Source organism: Coffea arabica, chromosome 2e (genome assembly GCF_036785885.1).
Source record: "Coffea arabica cultivar ET-39 chromosome 2e, Coffea Arabica ET-39 HiFi, whole genome shotgun sequence".
In the NCBI taxonomy this organism is placed as follows: domain Eukaryota; kingdom Viridiplantae; phylum Streptophyta; class Magnoliopsida; order Gentianales; family Rubiaceae; genus Coffea; species Coffea arabica.
The window spans coordinates 3593024-3620867 of NC_092313.1; the positions used below are offsets into that span (position 1 = coordinate 3593024).

The 27844-nt window shown below is 34.8% G+C and overlaps 3 protein-coding genes across 8 annotated transcripts; 1 reads left to right on the forward strand and 2 right to left on the reverse strand.

Annotated features, from left to right (window-relative positions):
* Positions 1-5965: 5965 nt before the first annotated feature.
* LOC113730199 (uncharacterized) lies at positions 5966-14027 on the reverse strand. 6 transcript variants are annotated; one of them, XR_011840079.1, is made up of 16 exons: positions 13758-14027; positions 13562-13641; positions 12427-12521; positions 10758-10918; positions 10272-10423; positions 9681-9799; positions 8789-8952; positions 8564-8638; positions 8316-8387; positions 7647-7784; positions 7390-7545; positions 7026-7078; positions 6747-6925; positions 6518-6606; positions 6298-6377; positions 5966-6032 (listed from the first exon to the last, which is right to left on the reverse strand). XR_011840079.1 is itself a non-coding variant. In XM_072078178.1 (15 exons), the coding sequence occupies exons 1-14, from the start codon at positions 13849-13851 to the stop codon at positions 6546-6548; spliced, it is 1599 nt and encodes a 532-aa protein (XP_071934279.1). In that variant the 5' UTR covers positions 13852-14027; the 3' UTR covers positions 5966-6032; positions 6518-6545. The 6 variants fall into 6 exon arrangements, 3 of the variants coding, with proteins under 3 accessions (XP_071934279.1, XP_027110525.1, XP_027110524.1); XR_011840078.1 differs by having other exon boundaries at positions 6298-6416; XR_003458286.2 differs by having other exon boundaries at positions 5966-6416; positions 7026-7065.
* Positions 14028-17135: 3108 nt separating this feature from the next.
* LOC113730200 (uncharacterized) lies at positions 17136-19812 on the forward strand. Its single transcript, XM_027254726.2, has 4 exons — positions 17136-17759; positions 18505-18742; positions 19203-19296; positions 19421-19812. The coding sequence occupies exons 1-4, from the start codon at positions 17275-17277 to the stop codon at positions 19696-19698; spliced, it is 1095 nt and encodes a 364-aa protein (XP_027110527.1). The 5' UTR covers positions 17136-17274; the 3' UTR covers positions 19699-19812.
* A 173-nt stretch (positions 19813-19985) lies between these two features.
* Positions 19986-24935, reverse strand: LOC113730201 (uncharacterized). The gene is made up of 9 exons (XM_027254727.2): positions 24693-24935; positions 24510-24571; positions 24316-24385; positions 23108-23147; positions 22442-22686; positions 22274-22337; positions 21254-21345; positions 20775-21152; positions 19986-20356 (listed from the first exon to the last, which is right to left on the reverse strand). Exons 1-9 carry the CDS (start codon positions 24726-24728, stop codon positions 20204-20206), a joined length of 1140 nt encoding a protein of 379 aa, XP_027110528.1. The 5' UTR covers positions 24729-24935; the 3' UTR covers positions 19986-20203.
* Positions 24936-27844: the final 2909 nt, after the last annotated feature.

Consider the following 27844-nt stretch of genomic DNA (forward strand, 5'->3'; position numbering starts at 1 on the left):
CCCAAGGGAAAAACTTTTGCCCATCTTATTTTAATTGATGGCTGAGTTTAAATTTTGAATTCGGAGAGAGTACATGGAAATCAATTGTTCGTTTCTTTGTTCATCATTGGTCGTAATTCATTACTCGCGCGGTCGAGCTGGAACCAAAGCAGCACACTGGTCCACACGCTACGCGAAAATAACCCCTTGTTTTGAGTGGAAAAGGGGCTTTTCTAGTTTAATTTTGTCTTCTTGGTCTTTCTAGTTAGTGCAATTCTAAATTTACATTAAATGTTGTGAGAATTATATTAACAGGATAGAACTGAATTGGAAAGACCACAGGACTATTTTAATTCTTAAGTCAACCAACCAAGACGCTGTTTGATAATTCAATTCATCACTTAAACTTAATTGATTCAGATCTTAATATATTCAGACGCGTTTGATAACAAAAAAATGAACATACGAATTAATTAAGTGGCACTGAATTTCTTAGGCAAAACTTGCTCATTCCAAAATTAAATGATAAACTATTCACTTATCACTGATTGTGATACACACTCAAATATATTTAATTTAATACTTAACAGTTGAATAACTAAACAGATTTAGATTTCAATTTTCAATTTTATCAAATGCATCATAAATTTGTATGTTTTTCTATATGTATAGCAGTACTTGTGTCATTTGTTAACGCGTCTATGTCCAGTACTGGATATTGGTTTCATTCGTTCATGAGACATGAATATCGGTGTGCTTCTATTATTGAGAAAGGAAAAGATTACTACTTGGATGAGGAGAGGACGAGGGGAATCCAAACACAGGATATGTTAATCAGTTGTCGTGAGAGTAGGAAAGGACTCACAGTATCCAAATGGAAAATGACATTTTAGACAGCAAATGGCAAAGAGGGATGATGAAGTCAAGTGAACCCATAGTACTATCCAAGCAAACCTGGGAAGGGTCGTCCTCGTCCACAGGAGCTGGGGCTGTGGTGATGCATTTTGTCCATTTCCTTGATGCCTGACAGTTCCCAGTAAATGGTGGACTGCTCATTAGTCATTACTACATTCTACTGTCAAAACAGAAATCCACTCTAATTAAGAAAATTACTAGTACTGTATGGCCCTATTTATTACTACTTATTTAAACCCCCCCCGCAGCAGCTCTACCTCATCCCTTTAAACTTCAATAATCAAAGCAAAGAACAAAAGGAGAAGTAGTATTAATTAACAAGTACTGCTGTGTTGCACTTGCAACAGCGACCAATTATCCTAATCAAGTACACAATTCAGGTGTTGGACCAGACCATCATAATAAGCGTACTTGTACACTCCACTGCAGGGAATTTCGGAGGTATTGTGGTTCAGGAAACACAGGGTACAATCCACTGTGCATGGGTCCAATGCAAGAGATAGGCCTATTATCAATTTACTACCATCTACACAGTTAAAAAGAGAGGGGAAAAAGGATAAAATGATACTGATGAATAAAGTAAGGAAGCGAGGACAGGGCGAGGGCGAGGGCGAGGGCCGGGGGGGCTGGGGACAGCGACCTCGTGTGGTGGCGGAGGCGCAGAATTAATGGGGCTGGAAACTTGGGAAACGGCATACAAGTCAGTGTGGAGCTGCCCACTGCGGAAGCTTAGCATTAGCATGCGAAGAAGAATCAGAGGACCTGAAATAGTAGTAGTATTTAGCTACTTTATGCTTTTCCCTTTTCATTTTTTTTTTTTGTGGTTGGCGAATGGCGGAGCTGCTGCATATATTGCACCAAATCTTGAAGCCACCAAAAACCAAAAGGTATTTTTATTTATTCCTCCGACCACCACCAAAGTGTTTGCTTAACACCATGCAAGATCAAACGAATTACAAATCGTGTTCATATTTTTTTGCTATCCAAGAAATGTGCACCATATATATATATATCTAGCAGGAAAAAGGACACGCTTGCGGCCTACTTAAAAAATTGTATTATTTGCGAACGGTAAATTCGATTAAAAGTGAGTTTATCTATTCATTAGGGTTCGCAGTTGCGGAACCAATTGTGAGCCCCGTGATTTTTTCTTTAAAAAAATTCCAATTTTTAAGTCCCGGAAAAAAAAAGTTTGAACTTCCAATAGTTTCTTTCCTACGCATAATGCAACCCGTGTAAAGAAATCGATAAAAACCTAAGAAGGATAGACCCTTTTGATGAGGTAGTGACGGTGAAGAAACATTAATGGCTGATAAGCTGAGTAAATAACGGAGTGGGTACTTGGGGGGATTAGAATCCAAGATATCTTTCACTCCTATGATTAGACCAATTGGCCTTCAAGGCAAGGATGCTTTAGTCCCTAAAGTACAAAATTTATCTCACTTAAATAAAATTATTAATGAAAGTAAGATTGATTTTATTCTTAAGTGGGACAAAATTTATTTTTTAAGGATTAAAGTGGAACGGATTTTATATTTTGTGGAGCAGACTTTATACTTCAAGAACTAAAATGGGATAAATTTTATACTTTTTAAGGACTAAAATATCTTGCTATGAAGCCTAACTAGGTACTTGAATTAACCCTTCTGAAAAAGAAATACTACTACTAGTAGGGAACAAAAAAGTTGCAGCTTCTTCTAGATTTTCGCAAAACCGAGTCGGGCGGGCCTATAATGGCGTATGGGCGACCCCCGCAACCACAGTAAAAGCCTATGACTCAGCTGACCTCCACAGTTCGCAGAGGCTCCACACCACCGCAAGGGCAGTAGGGCACCACCACAACCAGGGATCGCTAGTGTTTGACTTCACAGTCGCTTGCCCCGAACCCATCTCCAAAAATGTATATATATCCATGAAAAGACCTTCTTATTCATCATCCATCATCATGTTGTTACAAAATTTTTTTTTTTTTTTACTGTTAGTGGTGGACAATATCATTGAGCTTTGAAGGTGAGTGTTTTGGCATGTGAGACTTGATTCTTAAGTCAACAAAACATTTCCTATACATTCCACGACGAGGATGTGACTGTGTTCCTGCTTCCTACAGTATTAAGGTGCTGTAGGAAGCACGTCCCAGTTACATAAATTCCTGAAAACTGACAAGAGTTAAAGAAAAGAGTAGTGTAAAAACAGACCAAGATCGTGTATTATTCACAATTATTTTTGTCAAGGGATGATGATGATGAGATGGACAATTTAGTGCATGCTCTTCATGATAATCGGGTTCCAACTGAGGGGTTTTCTTTCCTGAAGATGTGAGATGCTAACTTTTACGTGAACGTTTCTTGGCCCGGACTGAAAAAGAGAGAGTCCACAAATCTCTTGCTCAGACCCATTTCATGCCATCTCATAATGAATTAGTGGAAACTAAGTTCGACTTTAATCGCGGTGATGTGAGAGTTAATAGGATGGTTTATTGATCCATTATGATTTGATTACGAAATACTATCCGGTGAGGAAATGGGAGGGTATACTGCAACCAAAATAGAAAAAAAGGGTCCCGCACATTATCATTACATGTCATGTTCTATCATTTTGTTGTCGTTAAATAAAGATGCTTTAGCAGAGAAGGCATAGGAGTGCAAATCTTAGCTCCACTGATTATTTTTCCAAGTATAGGTGGAGATATGATAAATAGACAACCAAATGATTTAGACCTTCTAAAGTAGGTTAAAGAAAAGCAATAGAAACCAACGGGACATATGGGTATTAGGAATTTTGCTTCAATTAGATGCCAAGTTAAAGCTAAAGTGATAACTCTTGAAGTCCATTTTCATCATAATGTACACCATACTTCAATCTTTCTTTTCCTTTTCATCTGCCATCAAGAATGAACTCATCAACTCAAATGCCTATCATCTACTACTACTACTACTGTATCTTTTTGACCTATTCATCTCTTCAGTTCAAAGCGGTTTTTTTTCTCAAAAAAAAAAAAAGCCAAAACCTACCCCCGCTTTTATATTGGTTTAGTGACAGTGGGGTAGTTTGCTCAAGAATTGGTTCATCTTTTTTTTTTTTTTTTGTCAAGAATTGTTAACAGAAACCCAAGCATTCATTCTTTCTACCTTGAAAATTCTTTATCATTAGAGGACCTCACTCTACAGTGACAAACAAGCCTTTATTTGCCTACTCATTTGAATCTGGCTGCCTACGTGCTATTGATGTTTTCACTTTCGAGGAGCATTACCAGAACAATTCGTTTTAATGGTGTATGATAAATGCAAAAAGCTCTACGTTTTACTGTACAATCTGCAGCTATTCCCTAGCCGGAATAGCTTGGCCGCCTACTCCGTCCGTGGCCACTACGCTCTACTTTCGGTCACGAAAAGAACCCTATATTGCTAAGACAAATTTTTCTGTACCAGAAAGAACGGCAATTGTATGTGCTTCCTTGTATACACTACTCATTCATCCTCGGTTTTGTTTAACCAATTGTTATTTTGGAGTATTAATTTCATCATTTTATATGATGTGGAGTATTCCAATCTTTTAACCAGACTAATTTTCAAAGACGGTGTAGAGTCCTTTAGCATAATAGTTGTATTTGGTTAATCGAAAATAGTCAAAAAAGAAAAAAAAAGATTAGCAAGCAAAGCAAAAACAACGCGTTTTTTTGGTCACTGACAAGAGGTGAAAAAAGAGCACCAATTTCCGTTGGCACTCGGACAAATTTCATCGAGGGATCCATTCCAACCTTTTAAGCCAAAAACTCAAAACCTATCATGATGTTGTTTTGGAAGATTTCAAGTTTTTTTCTAACTTCGTCCACTTCCCTTTTTGAAGTTGGATGCTTGTCTAAATGCTACCATTACTCACAGGTCTACCACATAATCATCAATTTCACATCCCACTTTATTTGCTTTTTCACCTACCCATGCTATTAAGTAATAATTACTTACGCGATAGGTGAGAGTGAGATGATACAGCATCCTGTTGGTGCCGGTGCCGTTGGAGGACAGCCCATATCATATTCCTCTTCTTCTATCTAAGTGAGGGTATAAAGGATCATCAAACTCCCGCTTCATCCATATGATCTATCTCCCGTCATTCCTCGCTGAATATTGTGCTTTTCATAGTTGCTTTGCCTCCCAGTCAAAGTGTCTCAGTATGAAGTTTGTTTTAAATTCATACGGATGTGTGATATGTCCGTCTGATCTGATAGTGATTCAATCTCTGTCAGATTTCCTCGACTCAGTTGAGCCTTTTCATAATGTATATTCCACCCTCTCCCGCCCCCTAGGAGTAGAAATAGACTAGACATGTATCGTTACGAACAAAAAAAGTTGCTTTTCTTCTCTGTACACGTACACGCTAATATTTTTTTTCCTCACTAAACATCATGGCGGACATTGGTCAAAGATTGATATTTTGACACCATTATAGTCAATCTTAGTTAGCTGAGGCCTCAAGGATCTTCCCTCTAACAAATACAGAAAATAAACAATATATATATATAAATTGATATTGCTGATAAATTGCCCAATCTGGTTGAACATTTTTTCAGATAAAGTAACTGAAAGATTTGACTCGATAAGCAAGCATATTTAGATGTTAATCATAACCTAAACACTGGAAAAGATTTGTGTCAAAATTATTTTGCAACCCTCCAAATAATCCCAGTCGATTTGGTTAGCTAATCATACAGGAATCGAACTAACACCATGCATCGATAGCATCCTCAAACTAGCAGCAAATGTGCTTCTAATACCTATGACATATTTGCTCGTCTCTACTCGCCAAGACAGCGGAACTTCTGCGACAAAATACGCTGCAGCACTCTAGGCTCATGGTAGTTTCGTAAAACAGCAGGATATTTTTCACTCCATAAGAGTCCCAGGGTAAAAATCTCAAAGTGGAAGCAAACGGAGATTCACGAGTATCTACTTTTTGGTAGTTGTGATACAGGGACAAAAACGGTGATAGTGGCTAACTTTTTTAGTCTTCATACATATCCATTACATGCTTGAAGAAATCTGCAAAGCAAATGAACAATCTGTACACCGAAAAGTTGCAAAAAAGGTGGTATTGAATCACGTAGTTGACAACCATGTACTTCTATACGTACTTTTACATATCTGACAAAAACAAAATGATGAAACATAAGCAAAGAGTCCTTCGATCTGATAATAATTTCAGACCTACTCAACAGTGAAAGTAGTGAACCTAGAAGCATAAAAGCCCACATTCCACGGGGCTGTAATCTACATGTCCAGCGATCTCCATAGCACTACAGAGATTTCAAGGCCAGAAAGAAAGCAAGAAACACTTGCAGTTGAAACACAAGCAAGCAGTAGTAATGGAGTTGATGTGTCGAAATAGCAAAGCACTATTTCTATATACCTTGTGAAAAAACACAAACATATGGTTACTTTGATAATGTCCCGTGACCTGACTCATAACCTTCATTGCTTGTGATTGAACTGTCAAGAAGCACCGCATGTTTATACTTGTGCACTAATCTAGTATAGTTACAATGCACGTATCAAGAAAAAAACATAGATAAATTCAAAAAAACAGAGGAGACAAAAAAGACCGAGAGCAATAGAAAAGCTAATATTACCTTCAAAAAACTTCGAAGGTAATTGGATTCAATCAGCATGCTCACGAAAACGTACAATTTTGTTGATAAAAGGCCTCTCACCACGATAGCTATTCATTGAAATAAGAGGTATATTATGAAACAAAGCAGAAGCTAGAGAACATTTTAAGTCAATAAAGACGTATAACTTTGGGTAAAGGCCGTAACAACGTTCTATATCAGTTTAAACACAGTAGAAGTGAATACTTACATGACAATTGCTGCTATAATCAGACAAGCAAAGCCAATAGAGAAATGGACACAAAACGTCGCCCAGAAGTTATCCCGGTCCAAAAAAAGAGTCTCTGATATCAGAGTAACAACACATGAAAATACCAAAAGAGACCACCCTGAAGGCAAGCAGCTCCAAAAGGAAAATGACAAAGAACCCTGAGAAAAAGTAACTGCATGTCTTTAGAACAAGATTAAATCCTACGTTTAACATACCAAATCCCAGATGAAAAAAATCTTGATCTGACGAAAGATATACCTGGAAATAATTTTTGATGAATATTGCTGAGTAAATAATCCTGAAAATCATATCTAAGTAGTAGTTAATTTTTTTTCCGTGTATTTCATCATACAGGAACATAAAGTGCTAATCCTGTGACACTGAAGGCATTAACTTTTGATATTCATTTAATATATGGCCTACCCAGCTATCAGTTCATGTACACTGCATAATGACCTTTTGTTCTAAAGCACATAAGAATATCTCTACAAGTAAAAGTAGCAACACATGATGGAGAATGTGGAAAATTAAGATACCGATATGCAAGGTAAGAGACCGATATGCATGCTAATATAGAATCAGCTAAAACACCAGGTACTGCCAAAAGATAACAAAAGGATACTCAAGGAATTTGCAATAATTAGCCCAACTGCACCAATTGATTGTATCAGACAGACATTTAGCACTAGGTAAATCAATGAGAAAAAAAGCAGGAAATCGTTCCAGCGCCTGAGTGAATTCTCTGTTGCAACTGCATGCAAAAAAGCTTCAGATGTTCCTGTGAACGAAAAGGGTAAAAACTCAATTTTTCACTCACACACTACTGTATGGAGAAGTTGCCCACAATTGATTAGGTAGTTGCATTATTACATCACTAACCATTCATAGCCAAAGTGACCACATAAAGCATGTAATATCTAAGGGCTGTTGAAGCTTCCCCATCACTCCATTTCCGACCATACAATATTCTAATAAGAGAGTAAGAATAGCTTGGTCCAAACGCCATAACCATGAGTCCTACAGAATATGCAAAAACAAGAGAGCAGGCTAAGAGAATTGCATAATCAAATTTTTGCACAAGGGAGAAAGAAAAAGTAGATTGGGGCTAATGGCCACACATGACTAACAGGACATATAGAGGTAGCCTGGTAAGACCTACAGCTTCAAGGCTACTAATAACTCTTTTTCTATTTATAAAAATCAAATACAAGTAACCTGAATTGCAACCTCGTCTCCACAAGGCCTAAACCCCTTGTAACAGAGGGTTGTTTTTTAACAAAGATCAATCGAAGTCAATAAAATTTTTGTATTCATTGGCTTCTTAAACTCAATTTGATAGGCTATCTATTGTTCGATAATATGTTAGGAAAAAACCAAGCCAGTTAATTAAACTTAGCTTTTTCATCCACTTGATTAATCCTCCACTACAGCTATAATAGCAACTTTATAAACCAAACTTGATCAAACAAATTAATCAAAACAGAAGAAGGCAAACAACTGGTAAAAAGTATGATTAGCAAGGTTCTCAAAAACTCTATAAAAGGCTACCTATAAGCAAAACCAGTTTCAAAGCATCTGTTAAACAACTTGCCAACTTCCTCTTCTTCTGAGTATATTCTCCTGCAAAGAATTATAATATTATCATGAGCACGAACGTCCCACAAAATAAAGAGTGAAAAAGTGACTGAAGAATTGAGATATAAGAGAACCCCAAAAAAGAGGGCAATACTAAAGATTGAAAAACCAATTCATTGCTTAAAATATGATCTGAGAGTGAAGATGATGGCGAAATAAACCTGATGCAGACCTTGCAAAGGTAGCATACGAACTCTCTTCAAAAGGTAGAAACACCAGCCTCACTACTAAACTGCCTGAAAGTCAAACCAGATTTTGCTTTAAAATCATGCTTGTGAAATATGTGTTCAGGGTCCAGATCAACAATCAAGTCAAACTACTAATCATCCATTTTCAGGGAACCATGAAATCAAGTCTTGGAAAACAAAATAGAGCGATCAGTTTACCTAATTTGTCAACAAGTCCATATACAGCCTGATTATATGGTGTGTCAAACCATACAAGGACCATCTTTTCTCCTTCTTGAAGAATCAACTTCCTAACTGACTGAAGAGTGAACAACCTACACATGGCTGTGAGTTGCTTGTCATAGTTCATCATGTTTCCTACACTGTAGAAGCATTTATTGTTAACTCACAAAATCTTCAGTACAACTAGTGGCATATCCAAGAAGGAAAAGTTAATAAAAAGAAAATTGTGACCATACTCATCTCTATCAAAGATAATTTTATTTTAAAAAACTAGGCCAGAATAATTTATGTTTATCTTACAAAGATGTTAAATTTCTTAAGACAAAAATCATTATAGACAACAACACGTAAAACAAAACCTTTGTAATAACTAACAGCTCCCTTTCTCATTGTGCATGCTTGATATCTTGATATTAACATCCCAACCACCACTCCATAGGCTACTTTAGAAGTTAAAAGATAACGGATATCCTCAGCAATTGAAATATAAGACGCCAACTAACTATTCTAATTGTTTAATGTATCTGTGATAACATTTACAAACACTTAGTGACCCCACAATATTTGCATAGCTACTCAACATAAATTCCGACATCGACTGCAATCATACATAAAAGTATTATTGATTATTCAAATTGGATTTAATAACAAGGGATATTCTGGCCATCACTTTAAAATGGCCTGAACTCTGCATGCAGAATTTGTGTATCACCCAGATGGGCATCATGAAACAGCAAGGACAAGCATAGGAACTTCCTTAATTTTGCCACAACATCAGTATAACATCTCCTGGCTTGGAAAGACTAGAGTTTTTCCCTATTTTCTACTTTTTTTTAAAAGAAATTCAAGCAAAAATAGAAATACGAACCTGAATGGAAAAAGATCAGATACTTTATACATACGATAAAGAAGAAAGTAGCCCCAATAACCAGCTAACATAGAAGCTCCATATGCAGTTTGTGACAAGGCAAATACAATAGCTTTCTCCTGAAGATTAAACAAGAAGAAGGTTGACATAAGCATACCAAAAACTTTGCTTCCTATGTTTCCAACTTTTATGCCATTCAAAAGCTGATTCCCACTTCAGAAATTACAATTTTGACCCAAGTGGCATAGCTCAACTTACTTAGGTTTGTTATTTTGACAAACTTTGAAGCAAAAGATGGATACAATAACTTTGAGAAAAACCACAATACACCATACAAGTAGAAACATACAATTAGAAAGAAACGGGGAACAGGCTATACAACCAATATTATTTCAATTTTTTTAGCCGTAATCCATGTCTAAATAACAATTGACAACATATGGACCTTGTTCAACATCTAACTGTTCTCAACTCCATAGAGTTAAATTAAATGGAAAAAGAAAAAAAATGCCAACAAAGGCTAAACAGATTCCTAATATCAATATCTTATACCACCCACTATAAATGAACAAAAGATTGAACTGTTGTTACCGTGTCAGTTTGCTTCACAATGAGAGCATATGTTGTCAGACACCGCATAAATGTAGCTACAGTTTCAATTACTAGGCGCAGTTTGAGTAGAAGCAAATTTTGAGATAAGATATAAAAGGGCTCAGCCAATATCTCCAATACGCACGCAAAACCTGCAATATTTCATGGAACATATATTGCATTGGATGGACTAGTTAAGGTCATCAACATGCAGTATCAAACTAGAGTGAAATGAAGAGTCAATAATCATGTCTTAGTTTTCTAGGCCAGGACATGTCAAGGAAACTTCTCTCAGTATGTTGAGAAACAGTCAGAGTTCTCCATGGTGCATGCTTCTTTTGTATAATAAAACCCCAAAACTTATGCAAACCTTCAGAATTAATTATGTCACACTTGATGAAAAGCTGAGAGCAAGGAAGCAATAGATAATTACTCAGGCACGATAGAAAATTGATTTTGGAAGTTCATAAAATGATTTCATCTTACCATTAATCAAGATAGCTTGTGCATATGGACTCTGATAACCTAACCCCTGCCACCAGAGAACTAGTGCACATCCTGCAAGTGTAAAAAGTATTCCTAGGGGGAAGGTCATCCAAGCTACTTTTAGAAGTCGTGTTGAATTTTCTCCCATTGAAGTGTCATCACTACAAAGAAGACATAATCAGGATTCAACCTTTCAGGTCTAAAAAAAGGGTTAATCACAATTAATCCCCTTAAGGTATACCCCATTTCTTGCTTTATCCCTAACCTTTTTTTTTTGTCTCACTTTATCCCCTATTGGACAAATTACCCCTCCATTATTCTAATTTTTTTTTCTCCTTTTTGTATTTTTTTCTTTCCCCTTTTTCCCTCTATTTTCTTTGTCTCTTTCTTCTTTCGTTTGTTCTTCCTTTTTCCCACAAGAAATTTCATTTCAGTGATTGAAACTAAAAACGAGGAATTGCAGAGATCTACCTTCTCTTCATGTGATCACAAAATATTCAAACCCTTTCCCCAAAATACCATTTTTTGCCCTTTCAATTCTTTTGCCTTTTTCCCCCCTTTCCCATCCCAGTTTCTTATTTTATTCTCAGGAAAACATTACAAGATAAATTTGTGACATGATTAATTATCATTAATTGGAATTTGCAACACATGGCATCATACAAAAGATCGAAATTACCTTTTGATGCCTTTCAAAGTTTCACCCTTAAAACCAATTACAATTTCCAGATAAAGTTTTCTATTGAGAATGATAGAAGAGAGAAGAAAGAGAAAAAGAAGTAAAGGAGGGGGAAGGGGAGGCGAGAAAAAAAGATAAATGAAAAGTCAAAATAATGGAAAGGTAATTTTGTCCTATAGGGGATTAAGTAATAAAAAATAAAGGTTAGGAGGTAAAGTAAGATACGGGGTATACTTTAAGGGGATTAATTGTAATTAAACCCAAAAAATTAAATATTAAACCTATAAACTACACTAGCAAGTGTTACATTTTCATAAAGTAGCACCAGAAGACCCATTGTGTAACATAATCGCCAAAGTAAAAATAGCTAAAACAAGTTCACAGGCAAATGTTGAGCAGTTCATCTTTACAAAGCAATGCTACATTGAAAACAAAATTGACTTTCCTAAATATCTTAAGTAGTTGATGCTAAGATTACGTTGAGATCACTTTGATAGAAGGCTTTATAGAAAAGGTAACCGTCAGCAAAGATTCCATTTTCTCTCTAAGGTTAATTTACATAACCTCATGTTCTCACTTTTTCTATATATTCACGCCAAGTTAAATCAGGATACCCTACACTAAACCAGGGTAGGTAAACTAATTTTTGATGTGTAAAGATATGTAAACAGAGAATTCTAATCAAATAAAACCAAATGCCACAACAATTTTCAGACATTCATGGGACTTAACTAAACTTCATCAAATTTTTATGAATCAATAAGAAGTCATCATGCATTTTACTTCAAAATATTTAAACTTCACCATTTACTCACCATCATGAACAGAGAAAAATTAAAACAGATACTTGAAAATGACCAAAAAAAACCCGAAATAGTTTAGAGCTTGCTTAAAACTCAACACATATCACTTTCATTGCAAAACTTAACCATCCACTGGCAGAAAGTTATCACCAAAATAATAATTCAATAGCCAATATTTTGGGTATACCATCTAAAGTCAGCTCTCAAGCATGCTCGCCGAAAGCCCTCCCGACTAAGGAACAATATGCAGGTGACAAACAGATGGAATTGTACAGCATACAGCTGCATAATGTTTTTAAACAACAAATGTTAGGCATTACTCAATGGAAAGATAATAAATGATAACTCGATTATAGAATGTATGAGAAAATCCACAAAAGGTAGGTCAAATAACAAAGATCATAAAACTACAGACATTGACTTGTGATGTATTAAAAAAAACAGATTCTAACAAGTTCTACCCCCAAGAAAACTTATGTTAATCTCACTTTTCAAAAGATTTACTTCAAGTGCAACATTCAACTTGTGCAACTACTATGGAAAGTTCAATAAAAATATCGAGCTTGAATTCTTTAGTCTTCGCTAGATCAGAGAAAGAAGATTTCAAAATGGTAGCAAAGAAACATTATGGCAGGCCCCAACCTGAAATTAAAAAGGACGATCACATAGTATTCTGATAAAAAAAAGGGGGTGAATAATTCCAAAAAAAATGCCAGGTCCTTTTTCTAACTACTTAGAGTCAGTAATCAACATCCTGATTCAACCATTCTGTTCAATTTCAGCCCAGGCCTTATTACATTCATAAAATCTCCTGCTTCATGAAATCAAAGAAGAGAAAGTTAACCCTTCTGAATTATAATTATCCCCATTCGTCTCAACATAATGCCATACCTTAACACAACAAAAACAACATTAAATTGCAACAATGACACAAACATCAGTTATATCACAATTAGCTGGAAAAGTGCATTATTAATTTACACCGTCTAAAATAGGCATTGCTGCCCAATATTAAGATGCTGGTCGTACACCAATCCCTCCTCCTCCTCTGCACTCCTCCATCCCTCACTCCCTTAAACAAGTAACTTTAGAGCAACCTCCATCACCATAACTTTGTATTGCTATAGGGTAACTAAACCACTTTCTGATGGGGGAAAGTCCCCAATCATAGCAAGTATTTATGAGGTGCTTTGTTGATAATCCGCATTTAATCAACTGAGGAAGCGCGACCATCGAACAATAACAGGCTGTATTGACCCTATAGTGATGCAAAATAAAAATTTGAATAAAAAACGACCAAAGGTTTGATTAGAAGAGTATACTGCATAGTCTTCTTCGGTAAGGTGGCGGACGATCCATGAATTGAATATAAATGGTATTCCCCTTGATAGAAACTGCGTGGCTACAAAATACGAAAGCAATTGCTTACCAATCAAACCAACTTACTTGAAATTCAAAAATAAAAGAAAAAAAATCATGCGCAAATCAATAAAACGACGAAGCGAAAAAAAACGTTACCCAATAGGTACTTGAAAGTTCGAGGCAAATTAGGGGTACGGTCAGCTTCTCCGGAGGGCTGAGACTGCTCCGGAGAAGTTGAAGATTCCGACATTACTGATTTCTAGCTTCTGTAAGTCTAGAAGTAGTATCTATAACTAAAAACTTCTATAGAAGGAGAACGGCGGTGGTAAGGGTGGGATCTGATGGAAGCTGATGGCAGAAAACAGCAACGGTGGTTCCGGTTAGTCCGAGTGCGGTCTGAGAAATGGCCCCATCTCTTACATTCTTTGGGCCTTAGTGTTTGCTATTTCAACATTGGGGGTCCTCAATTTTGTAACAGCCCTATTTTTTTTTACTTAGTTTTGCATGCAATGGAGGCCCATTGGCCCATTTAAGAACTATGTATAAAACCAGGCGTTGTGACTGCTGATTGCCCCCGCCCTTAAGTGGGATTTGGGATGCGACCAGTCCAAGAAACAGGGACCATACGTTTGTCTTGGATTTTTTTTTAAGGGCTGAATATTAGATTACAGGAATGTTATTGTTGCAGAAAAAAAACAAATTAAATAAATACTTTATCCCCTTATTTAATATTTTAAAACAAATGTGCTCTTGCTGTTGCTATTTTATTTATTCATTCTCTTGTTTTTTCTTTTTCACTACTTTCTTTTATTTATTCATTCTCTTTTTTATTTTGTTTTACTAATATTTTTATGCATAGTTGATTAACCACTATGTTATTACGATCTAATTTGTTACTATTATTATTAAAAATTAATTTATTTTAGACTTTGGACATATTATTTTAAGTAATTTATGAAATAGCCTATGCACATAGATAACATTACTTTATTATAATACATACTTCATTATCATTATTACTTTCAATAACAAATAGTAAAAAAGCTAGAATTAAATAAAGAATAAGTGTAAGAAGATTAAAATTTATGTATAAATAATAGTAGTAAAGAGAAAAAAAGTAGTTAATCACATGAGAGAAGGGAGAAAAATTTTAAAAAAAATATAAAGAAAATGGACAAGTAGAAAAAGGGCAACAAATGATAAAAATAAATAATATAACAATTAATATAGAATGGATGCTTTTATACTAAAACATGAAACAGGTTAATAAAGTGCCTATTTATTGAGTCGAGTAGCATAAAGTGTAACTAAGATAAAGTTGAAGGAGAATTTATGCTCTCAATCCTTTTTTTTAACTCAATACACACAAGAGGCCCAACACTAAAGAAGGTATTAATTTTGACTCCGAAACTATTCCCTCAATTTGTATCTCAATGACGATATTGATCTATATTTTAAATTATTAAAATTGTCATCATCTTAGGGTCTAAAATACAAATCTACTATTGGTGAATTTAAATTGAATACATGATACTAAAAAGAGATGGTGGAATCTGCAACCCTCTAATTTGGCACACCTGACCCCCAAAAAAAATAAAAAAAAAGATTTTGTAATTTGCACTTTTTCCCTTAACTTTCTTCGAATTCAAGCTACATAGAATAATTGATGAAGAAATGGCAGGTGACGTGCATGGGGAAGACAAGTGGCAACAAGGGTTATGACGCCAGTTTACTAGTACTACTTTGGTGTTGTTCGGCGCTTCAGCGGTTTAGCAGAAACGGGACGTCGGAGTATGAAGGGAACGTTAGGAAACAAAATTGACACGTCATGTCTATCCATCCATCTCCGTCAATTAAAATGTACTATTAACAATGCCCTTTGAGCATCCATTAAGACAATCTTTAGATACGTGGCATTTTTTTTATGTTGTTTTAGATTTTGTATAATTTGAATATGAAAAGTTATTAGAGAGAACATTATAAAATTTGATTATCCAAAATCAGAATTTATAAAACAAGAAATCACCAAATAATCACTTCATGCCCAAAACAACTAAATTACTAAAATTTTACTAATGCTTAAAAACTTCTAAATAATTAGAAATAGGAAACATATAGTTTGTTCCGTTGTTTGAGTAATTTGTTAAGCCGCCTCAATCGAGTTGAAAAGGACATCATTGTATAAATATAAGAGATATTAAAAGTTGAATCCTCAATCCTCATTTGTATAAGAATAATGAAATGAAGAAATATAAATATATTGGCTCGAACAATTTATTTATTTTTCTGAAGAATTGAAACCAATGCTAACTTTTAGTCAATTTCTTGGTATCCAAACAAAATAAAGGAATTTTATAGTAGGAAATCAATCTAAGATCGACTTTCCAAATGAATGCATGTACTAATTAATTAGCAGATCATTGAAATAATCACATCCGATTTCCTTACGGCACAAGATGCTTGCGTAGATACCTAGTACGATAATTTTAGAAACCTCCCATGAGATTTTTAACTATTTCATTAACCTCCCTTTAGGTTTTGAAAATTACATATACCTCCATCGAGACTTATTATCTTATAACATCCAAATCCAACAAAAAATTAAAAAGTGATATTAGAGGAGAGAAGTTAATATGATTTCATCATTGTCCCCATCTATTAAATTGTTTAATTAATATAATTCCAGGCTAAATATTAAAGAAAACACTAGAATTTGCGACTTATCATCAGGGTTTAAATCATATATGGCATAAAATAGGATATTATTCCGTGTATTTTACTTAATATAAGATCTAAATTACTCTTTTCACTTATGAACACATTGTCAAATATGACCAATAACAAATAATAATAAAAAAATCAGCAACCAAAATATTACAAGAAACGAATTTTAATACCATAAAAATCTCAGCAACTAACGTTAACATTTTGATAAGAATATTTATGATGTTAAAGTTTGTTCTTTGTAATATTTTAGTTGCAAAATTTTTGATTATTTATTGTTGATCATAGTTGTTAATGGGCATGTAATTAAAAAGAGTAATTTGGATATTGTGTTAAGTGAAAATATAAAATGATATATTATTTTTGGTACTATATATAATTTGATCTCTAATAATAAACAACAAATTTTCGTGCTTTTCTTTAATGTGTAAGTTGGTATTAAATTAATTAAATAATATAGTAGATGAAAGGCAACGATGGAATCATGTTATCTTCTCTTTTCTAATATTGTTTTTTAATTATTGGTTGGATCTAAATATTACAAGAAAATTAAACTCGAGAGAAATTAGTATAATTTTTAAAATTTGAAAAAAAGTCAGTGAAATAGTAAAAAACCTTAAGAGAGGTTTCTGAAATTATCCCATACCTAATAAACCCTTTTATGCAAATGCAATTGTTTTGTGACATAACGATAATAGACAACAAAGAACCCATAGAATACTAGATTCAGCAAAAGGAGAGGGACCAGTTTGAAAAAAAAAAAGAGCAAAAATCTCACTACGCTACAAGCCTACAACTTCCTAGAGAGACAGAACTCTATTCCATTCTATTCCATCCATAAAAAGTATTTATCCCTTCTCCTCCAACAAATCAACCTCAAAAAAAGAACTAAAAAGAAAAAAAACCAGTCCAACACCCACAGCGGCATTGACAGAGAGAAAAGAAGCACATGAGGTCATTTGGTGGTGGCAGCAGAGGCATGGGCGGAGGAGGCAGCGGTGGTGGGAGCGTGCAGATGCTAAGAAGTGTTCAAAGGGCTGTGAGAGCCCGAACTGTCGGCGGTGGGGGTGGCGCAGCCCATGAACCTTTCTCTCATACTCACCCCTCCACTACCAACACCGCTACTACTACTACTCTTGGTAGAACGAGACAAACTACTTGTAACAATAACAAGAACCAGCCCATCACGCTTTCTTCTTCTTCTTCTTCTTCTTCTTCTTCAACAGCTTCATCTGCTATATTTTCTCCATGCAACAATCTCCTGCCAACAACAGTATCAACCGCTGCACCACCCCCCTGGCCTTCTTCTTGTTCATCGCCTACTTTTACGGATGATTCTGATTGGGAGTGTATCGATGACTGTTATGAAGACTTCGTTTTTGGGACTGTTCCATCCAAGGACGAGGTCCATCATGCAGTTTTTGCTCTCCAGGAGTAAGTTTCTTGAATTCCATTTTTTCTTTTTCTTTTTTTCATATAATTTCTTAAAATTTTGGAATGAATTATCACTTAGTTATCATTAACTTTCCAAGGATGAAGTTTCGTACGGGGTATCTCTATTCAAGGATGGAGTATAAGGAATACATATTGCTTGCTTAATTACGGAGATTTGTCTGACATCTAATTAATATGGTTATTTTCCTATAATATCATTATACCATGGATATTTGGTTGTTGGATTTTATTTTTGGGATGCTGATGTTGACTTTGATGTCGACGTCGGGAGTCAAATATTCGCCTTAGTGTATCAGTCCCTAGGGTTGGATAGATCAGTCAAACAAGTTTCTCTAACCATTGAAAAAAAATCCCATAATCATTTGCAACACCCAGCTATGCTAATTTGACATATTTATGCTGTTGCTTTATTGTTGATAATTATGCCATACAAGAGTACCATAAGAACCAAAATTCGTGGTGGTTTACAACTTACAAGCCTTGGAACCCCAGAGACTATAAATGTAGAAAACAGCAAGTTATATACAAAAATTAGTTCTTATTGAGTACTGGGATTTCTTTTGCCTCCTCGTTTGAGATTTTACTAAAAATAATTAAAGAACAGAGCATAACGTAATTCTTATGAAGCTTATGTTTACATTAGCAGTTAAGTCTTGGCATCAACTCACATTTCATTGTTTCATTGTGATAATATTGCCATTTCTTGAAATTTTGTAATTCTCAGGGTACTAGATCCAGCCTCAGCTAAATGTTTGATCGACGACATACCTGCATACAATTTGGATGCTGACCTAGGTGGTCAAGTATCTAGCCTCACTGGTTCCCTGCAAAGATCTTCTCCATTTGGCAGCCAGTTGGATTGGATGGAGCCCTCATTGCAACTCTGCAGCCAGAGCACGTTGCAGGCTCATGATCGAGTTCATGATGCTTTGCACTTGCTCAGGAACGAACCTTCAGTTCAGGTTTATTTTGCATGTCATGACTATTTGATTGTTATTGTTTAAGCTTTGGCGTTAAATGAGTTTTGCAGGAGTTGATGGTTAAGAATGATCGGCATCAGGATCATGTGAAGTTTTTGTGATAATTAAGAAGAATTTGGAAATGGACTAACTTAAAAAAAAAAAAAGCCCTTTATTGTCGTCTTAACAATTGTCCAAAACCAAATATTTTGAATTTTGGTTATGGTAATATTAATCTGTAATTCTTGGAAAAGTTGAGGGAAGAATCAGAATGAATCATTGAAGGAAATATATGAACTTGGAAAAGCATCAGTTGTGGATCTACTTGCTTGAGTAATTTAGTTGTTTTTAACATCTCGTGATAGCAAATTCCTCGCAATCTTTTGTAGGGTTTATTGTCTTAACCAAGATTAGCTTTCATGTCATATTTTCTAAATAGAAGCTTTCGCTGCTTAATTGATAGAGAATGGTGGTATCACTATCTTCTGATAAAGCTGTTTGGGATGCTGTGTTGAATAATGAGGTAGTTCAGGAGCTCAGAGGGTCTCTCAGTCAAGGTTTGTAGTAAGTCCAGAAAATGGGACGTTATTTCCTCATTATAATTGCGGTATTAATGCTTGCAATTGTTGCCATTCATAGTTTCTTTGTTGCCCATTAATGTTGTTCTGATACATGAAGCAGATAAAAATCCTGCTGAGAAATCAGATGATGGTTCTGATGCTTCTGATCCAGCAAGAGACTTTCTAAGTTGGGTAATTGTCAACACCAAAGCGACAGTTATGGAGCTTGTTGACAAGATTACGAAGCTAGTAAATGAACTATTCCGCACCGAAGGAGGAGGAGGAGACAGGACAGCTGATAGAAAAGCAGATCCTTTTGATGAAAAGCTGAGAGCATCGTTTCTGCTCTCGGTCGTGGTTATGCTAATCGTGGTCGTGGCTCGATCAAGCAAGGCATGATCATAATACTCTAATTTGTCGACCTAACTGGTGGCATTTCCTGCTGTGTAGGAAACGTTGTCTGTTGTACATTGTATTTTAAGTGGTTTTGTAAGAGAAAATGACATTCATGCATCTGTTTTATTCTGTTCGTTAATTTTCTACAGCTCAAGAAGCTTAGACACCCATAAGAAAAAAAAAATCAGGGAGCAAAATGGCCTGGACGAAATTATACCGGTCAATGGGACAAAATTTTGCGAAGTGTATGATAACATAGAAAATCAATATGGATTTGAAAAATATGAAGATGAAAAGAATATACCGAACCTAAATAAGTCAATAGAAGTTTGCATTCATCCAGTTACATTATTAATAAAGAAAGAAAAAGCAGGTTCCTAAAAGAAGTTCCTCAACTGCCTAGAAGATTTTGTAAAGCTGGAGCACCTGTACAACTAGCTACTGTGCAAGACTGAAAGTACACTTCTCATTGACATCGCCGATAAAAGCCTAATTATCAGCAAAATTCTCAAGTCAGATAAATCACCGGCGTCAGTAGATGATCAATATCTGGAGTAACGACAGCCCGCTTACTGACTTCTCCCAGATTGCAGCAGTGTTTGTCTGATGTGTTGATTGCCACAATATCCTGAGCAAACGCACAATTGGAACCAGGAGAAACCTGCAAGTCGTTTCATCCTTCTAAGAGAAGCTCATAATAGCTACACAATGTCTTGTTCAAGCAATAACTGATAATGGCTAACAAACACACTGAAACTGCTTGTCCTAAATTTACCAAAAAAAAGGAAAAAATGAAGAATTATAGGGTATTGTGCAAAACAGAGTATTATCAGAGCAAGCTCTAGGAAAGACCTGTGCACATTGTCTTACTTGTCAAGCCCAGATATCATATGAATGCACCAAATCCCTGACTCAACCTTACCATTGAGCCAGCCCTTATCAGTACTTTGTTGAGAAAAGGAATATCATATGGTTTTCACTCATAAGCACCCCATAATTACGTTGGAAGCAGAATAATATATATCCAAAAAGGAAATTATTGGTTTAAATCACCAGGAAAAAGCTAAGACATAACTCACATCGTACAGCATATCTCCGAGCTTCAACTTAACTGCACCACTCTTAAAGACCAATATTTTCCCCATGAATCCGGGTGGCAACTCCTCCAAACTGCATACATTCTTATTTGTGCCAACGGAAGACACAGAGCTGTTAACCATCTCTTTTCCCTTTGCATCACCTGAAACCATTGGAAAGCTACCAGGAATCTCCTTCCCTTTTGCCGTGGTTGGAGCAACACTTCCACCTGGTCTAGAGCTGCCAGCTCTGTGTTTATGATTCATGCTGGCTGAAGCATGTTCAGATGTACCAGTAGAACCTGGCCCAGATTCCCGTTTAACAAAGGGGAGGTTAGCAGGAAACTGAAGAAAAAGCATCTTCTCTCCATCAACTTCTTCCTGTACATCAATAGCAAATTCATTAGCAAAAAGAAACTCTAAGATCAATCTGATAAATGTTCAAAATATGAAAACAGACACACTAACACAAATATAGCTACCAGCAGACCAAGATCCGATGCAGAATTTATAGCACTTTCATCATACTCCGAAGCTGCTTTAGCCTCCCCAAATTCTTCCCGATCAAGAACCTCTAAAAGCTCAAAAAGCATACCATTAACAGACAAAAAACAGTTAACATCCCAAAGAAACAAAAGACTAGCAAATTCAAGGTGACCAAAAGCCAAAAAAAATAAAATAAAAAGTTAATCACTTATGATCACCTGATTAAACTAGTTTTCTGACTTTTAGATACCAGGAGAAATCATGTGATTAATTGTTTAGTGCAAAACTGCAAATATGTCCTCAGTATACTTACTTATCTCTACCACAGCATCTCCCTGCATTTATACTTGATATCTCCACCGTATATTAAGCTGAAGCTATGGGTTTGGTATTTAAAAATAAAATAAAATAAAATTCTGTAGCTTAAAGTGTTTCATAGCAACCCTTTCTTTACCTAATTTTGTAATGTCCCACTTCCGCTTCTTTTCCCATGACATTCAACAGAATACTTCCTTGAATACTCCACCAACTAATGTATCCAGTAAGTAATTAGGCTCACATATAGTGTGACAAAAACATTAGTTAGTAAACTTTTGATGTCATTGATACTCAACACTCGTTAACAATCATCATGGAGAAAACTATCTCTGTTACTTAAAGCTCTACTTTATCCCCTCTCATGTAATTGCAGTGTTGCTAGAAAAACCTGTACTCCAAAGCAAAAAAGTTTCTGCATTAAATTCTGATGAAAAAAAAAAGAATAAAAAGATCAATCTAAACACCCTATCTGCTTTATGCAGCATCAAGTTTACTGTGTGCAACAACCAACAAATCTCCAAGTATGATGTTCAAACACTGGAAAGAGAATTTCTGTTGTCTTGATTTCCTTTAATTTAATGCAAGCATTCATGAAAAAGCAATAGCAATGCAAGGACTTGAAGGGACTTCAAGATCAGTAAGGAGGGACAACATGTCAGCACTCATCCTGTCATCACTAAGAGTGATTTGAGCTATACCTGGGTTCCCAGAGTAAGGTCTTCTTATGGGAAGAGTAACAGGATAGTAGCTGTGGTTGTAATCCTAATACAGAATAACAAAAAAGTAATTAGTGAGTCCTTTTATTTGTGCTCGCAAAGACTCAGTTTGTCTTAGACATGAAAGAAAAAACAAACAACATTTATTACCCAAGGTTCTTTATATTCTCTCTTCTTCTGCTTGAATGAAGTAACAGTGGCATCTTCTGAACTTTCAACCATCCAATCAATTTTACTAGTTGAAGGCAAAGAATGGATGTCCCCCATAGTATCTGCAGCAGAATCTCTCAATCCCGTGCCATTACTTCTGTCACCGGAACCTTCCTTAGCTGAGCCATATGTCCTTAAAGAAGTTGATGATGCAACTCCATGGCTAAATGCAACTTGAACAGAAGCTGAAAGTTTATACAAGCACAAGAGTTCATAACCAACCGACCACTCAATATAAAGAACTAACAACAACTTATGATGCAGCCATAACTACATGTGCCTGTACAAAACCCACCGAGTAGGACAACTCTATTCAGCTAAAAATATGATGTAAACGATCTCAAAGAACAATGATATTTACTTTAAACATTGTTCATATATCCAATAATTTTGCAGCAGTGTTAAAAATTTTGTCGCTTTATAGTGTGCTGTTTAACCGATCACTCTGGATCACCGGATTGGTCTTATTTGAATTGATCAATTACAAGTTTGGTGTTAAAGTGAAGTTGTAATACAATCATCAAGTGATAACTGAATTCCTAACACGCACATACACACACCCCCCCCCCCCCCCCAAAAAAAAAAAGGGTAAGTGAATGAGATTACATTTTTTCTCAGCTTGAGGCCATCTTCTTGTCAGATGCTCCTGTACACGAAGTGAGATGAGTAACATGTATAACAATGAAGGGCATTGCACTTCCCAAAAACACAGAAAACTAAACCACAAATAACTAGAGTAAAAAGGTTATACATTGTTCCATTTCTACAATAGAAGCTACTAAAGCCCCTTCTGCATTCTAAATATGAGTTATTAAAAAAAAAAAAAGAAAAGAAAAGGCAGGCCATCAAGGGAGGAAATTCAGCTTCACTTTTCTTACAAAACCTTAGCCCTAATGCATAAAAATCTGCCAACGATGTGTTTTTGATGCCATTAAGGAACTGAAGTAAGTGATCAAGTAATTATTAATTAACAAGCCAAAGTTATGTGAGCTAGTAAATGTAAGTTCCTCTTAGCTCTTCAAGATTAAGGCTGTCCTTGATTGCAAAAATCTAAACAGCAGCATGCAAATTTTAAGCACGATAATGATGCATTTGGTAAAAGAGGACCTCCAATGTCCGTTTAATTGCAGACAATCTCGTCTTGATTGATTTCTGTAAGTTCATCTTCAATTATTCAGTCTATATATTTCTTTTCCCCAATTTGAGTCCTTTGCTTCAGTTAAAATGTGTCAAATATCACAAGGTAAAAAACAAACCCATACAAAAGCAAGCAGTATAATTCTGTACATTTTTGGAACTAGCGTAAAACTTTCTCATTAAAGATTTACCAATATCAACATACATCAATCTAAGAAAACAAAACTTCATTTTAAAGTTTGCGTTAGAAGGGGAAAAAATGATACTAAAGGATATGTTAATTTATCCTGACCTTGTACGGTCTATAAAAGTCACAGCTATAATAATTAGTATAAAATGCAATATTGTCCAGCATAACATTAAACGCATCAGTCCCTGCCTTTTACTAAAAGGATTTTTCTAACGGCTCTATGGATACTCGTTAACACGCTTACATTCCACTCATAACCCAACCTATCATATATATATATATATATATATATATACATACGCACACTAATAATTACGACTTTCTTTTACATTTATACATTTTTTCCCAATTAATCATCTTATATATATACATTTTACTTAATTAATCTTTTATTTTTAAAAATCTGACATTTGAAATATATCTTAACAGACCGTTGCTATACATAAATCTGATATAAATAGCGAATGAAGGCGCGAGCATTACTTACGTTAACTTTGCGAAGGAGAGATTCATTAATCTCGTCATCTCCGCCATGATCACCACCACCAGCTACTTCACTGCCAATTCACATGTATTAAGAGTTTCAAGCTAAGAAAAAAGACGATTAATTGGAAATTTTTTTTTAAAAAAAAAAGGTGTTAGAGAAAATTTAAGTGGTAACAGGATAAATACGGGAAATACGTTTTGGGTTGAAGAGGTGTGGACTTCCTCTTTGGTGGAGGACCTTTAGGAGCAAATTTGACCTGTGAAAAATACATGGCAAATTGAGATTAGATCGCAAATAAGGAGCAAACCAGGACGCGAATGAAGGGAAAATCACAATTGAAAACAGAAGGGAAAGAAACAAGAGAAAGTGGTGCAGACCCTTCTAGGAGTAGAAGGGGATAAATTCGGTTCCATGTAGCTTCTGGTGCAATTCCAATAAATTAGAGCTCGTAATCAGGAGAAAGGGCTATGATTAGACAGATCGGAGCGACAGATTACCGGAATTCTACCGCAAAAATCAAAGCGATAGGCTTAAAATCGGAGAAAGATGAAGAAGACGATATGACCGGGAAAGAAAAGGGGGAAAAAACATGAGCTGAATCGAACCCTGGACGGACGTCTCAACGAGAAATCTGAACCGCCAAGCCAAGGAGGAATTTGTTGAGGGATGGCAAATTTTAACAAAATAAATACAACAGCACACCAGAAAAAACTAAAATAAAAAAAAGGGGAAAAACAGTGGCGCAATTGAAAGTTCATCTAGAGATCTTATGTCTGCACTTTCCATTTTTAGTAATTACTTCTTTGCAAAATTCTCAGGTGTTTTGGACTAAAATGAAAAACTCTACAAGAGACTTAAGAATATTTTGTCATACAATCTAAATTAGAACTATGGGATTTGTTAAAATTGAACCAAGATATCAATTTCAGTCTCGTACAACTGTTTTTGGAGTATTACTTTTAAAATTTTGGTCCTCGTGCGACCATCGAAGTTTTATTTTTTCGATTAACTTTCGTTGTTTCCCTAGCCAGTTATTACTCCCATAAAGCGTGAAGGAATTGCTAGTAATTACTGCAAGCTTGCATTTGGGTTTGAGGGATTTAATGAAATATTTAAAATTCTCATAAATCACTCCATGTTCTGTAGATAATTTAGGAAGCATTTGAATTTAGAATTCATCTATTATTTTAGTATGTAAATATGTTTAAATAATTGATAAATTACAAATTTGAATGCCTCTTAATTAATGCAAACGATCGATAGAGATTTGACAGAATTTCAAATTTCTTCTCACATCCCTCAATCTCCTGTAGGATTTTTTTTTAAAAAAAACCAGAGTTGTCCCAATTCCAAAGTAATATATACAAAACTGTAAACTTCGTCACACACTACTGTTTCCTCACTCTTTCAAGTATTCATACAACAACAGTTGATGCTAGTGACATTTTGACAAAATTAAAAATTAAAAATACAACAACAGTTGATGTACTTCCGCTTGGAGTATTGGATTCGGTCTTTCAAGGTTCTATATATTCGTTAAAACTTAGAAGTATAGGGTTATCAAAATGTCGTGTCCTTGCAATTTCCTTTGATCGCATTAGAGAATATTATAATTTTGGTACCAAATATTTGGGATATCAACAATTTTAATCTTCAAAGTTTGAACAAAAATAAATATAGGCCTTGTTTGGTAAGTAAATTTTTGACCAAATTTATCTACTACAAGTTTTTTAACAACTTTAACTACAACAATTTCAAAAAATTTCTCAAAAATTTTAAACTATACATTTTAAAATATTCAAAAATTTATACACTTCAAAAAAATTTTCTACTACTGCTACACTAAATTACAGTAAAATTTTAAACAAACACTAAAAGAACTCACTTGTCAAACGGAACCCTAGTTCTAAATGTTTCACTTTCCAAATACATTTAATTCAATTGACTAGTTTTGACAAATTGTTACTTGAATTTGAACACAAAAGTAGCACATGCTCGAGGTTAAATTTTGAAAAATATTAGAAAAAATGAAAAAAAGAGTTTATAACCCATAATTTGTAATTAAAGGTACTAATTACTCATATGCACATTAGTGCACTTTAATTATAATTATGGCCATTAATACCTTTTCCTTTTTTCTAATTTTTTACAAAATTTAATCGTTGACACTTACTATTGATGTGACCGAATTCCAGTAATAATTTACCAAAACTATTCAATTGAATTAATTGTGCATCAAAATTAAAACATTTAAAACTAAATTTACTTTTGTCCAAACTTTAAGAGCTAAAACTGCCAATGCCCCGAATATTTTGTACCAAAACTGTAATTTTCTCATTGCATTGTAACTTGTGTTCTTTTTCCTCTCTTTTTGTCTGGTTTACTTGTCTTTTGGGAGAATGTGGCGCTCACCCCGCTCAAATAATGATCTGACAATACGCATAAGCATAGTTATTAGTATCACGATTCGTGATCATGAGATTTCACGATAATACCCCATTTTGAGTAAATGATCCGCATCCCATATTTCAACTATTTTGTCCAATAATCTCCTTTGGATTTAGAAGAAGAAAGAACAAAATTTTTAGTTAAATCCATACATTTCCAATACATTATATTATAACCCCAAAGCTTTTATTAAATTCAATATCACCCCTAATATTTTAAATAACACCTTTTTTTCTTAATTAAAATAACATCATACAATTTACGCATGAGTTGCATTATTTATCATTATATAAGTGGATAGCAATCTTAAAAACCTTTAATATGACCATTTACTAATTTTTTGTAAGATCTTGCAATTTGCACTTTTTTTTTTTTTGAGCCCAACATTGGTAACTTCCAGTAAAGCCCAATTTGGTATTATTATAATTCTACTAAAAGAACACGTGGGCGGTAAAGCTAGTTTGAGACATTTAGCGAACACTGAGTTTGTTTAGATAAGAGTTTATTTGGATGATTTATTTACTGTAGCACTTTTTGTGATGTGATATGTGTGAGGTAAAAAGGTGATTGGAAAGATAAAAAGGTGATTGGGATTTGTGAGGCAAAATTTTTTTTTCCAAATTCTCTCTATCCAAACAAACTCAATTATCCTCTAAACTTAAAAGCGAAATTTTTGATATCAAAAGCACTTTTTAGCAAAAGATCCAAATTGATACTTTTAAAATAACTTTTATGTTTTAAAAAAAAAAACATTAAATTTAATTATTTTATCCAATATTATGAACCAAAAGAGAGAAATATATTTACCAATTTTTAAATTACACATTATCTAATATAATAAATGCTTATTGAACTACATATCCAAACAATGCATTTAAAAGCACTTAAACACTTAATAAATGCTTTTATTAAAAGATCTGCTAACCCCAAACGGACCATGGACCTGAATTATGTTCCATGACAATGGATTCAGGTGGAAGATTGACCATCAGAATATCAATTAAAGACCAATGTCTGCACTAAAATAATCTTTCAAACTTTTAACATAATTGCCAAGCACTCTTCCAAGATATTGATAGAA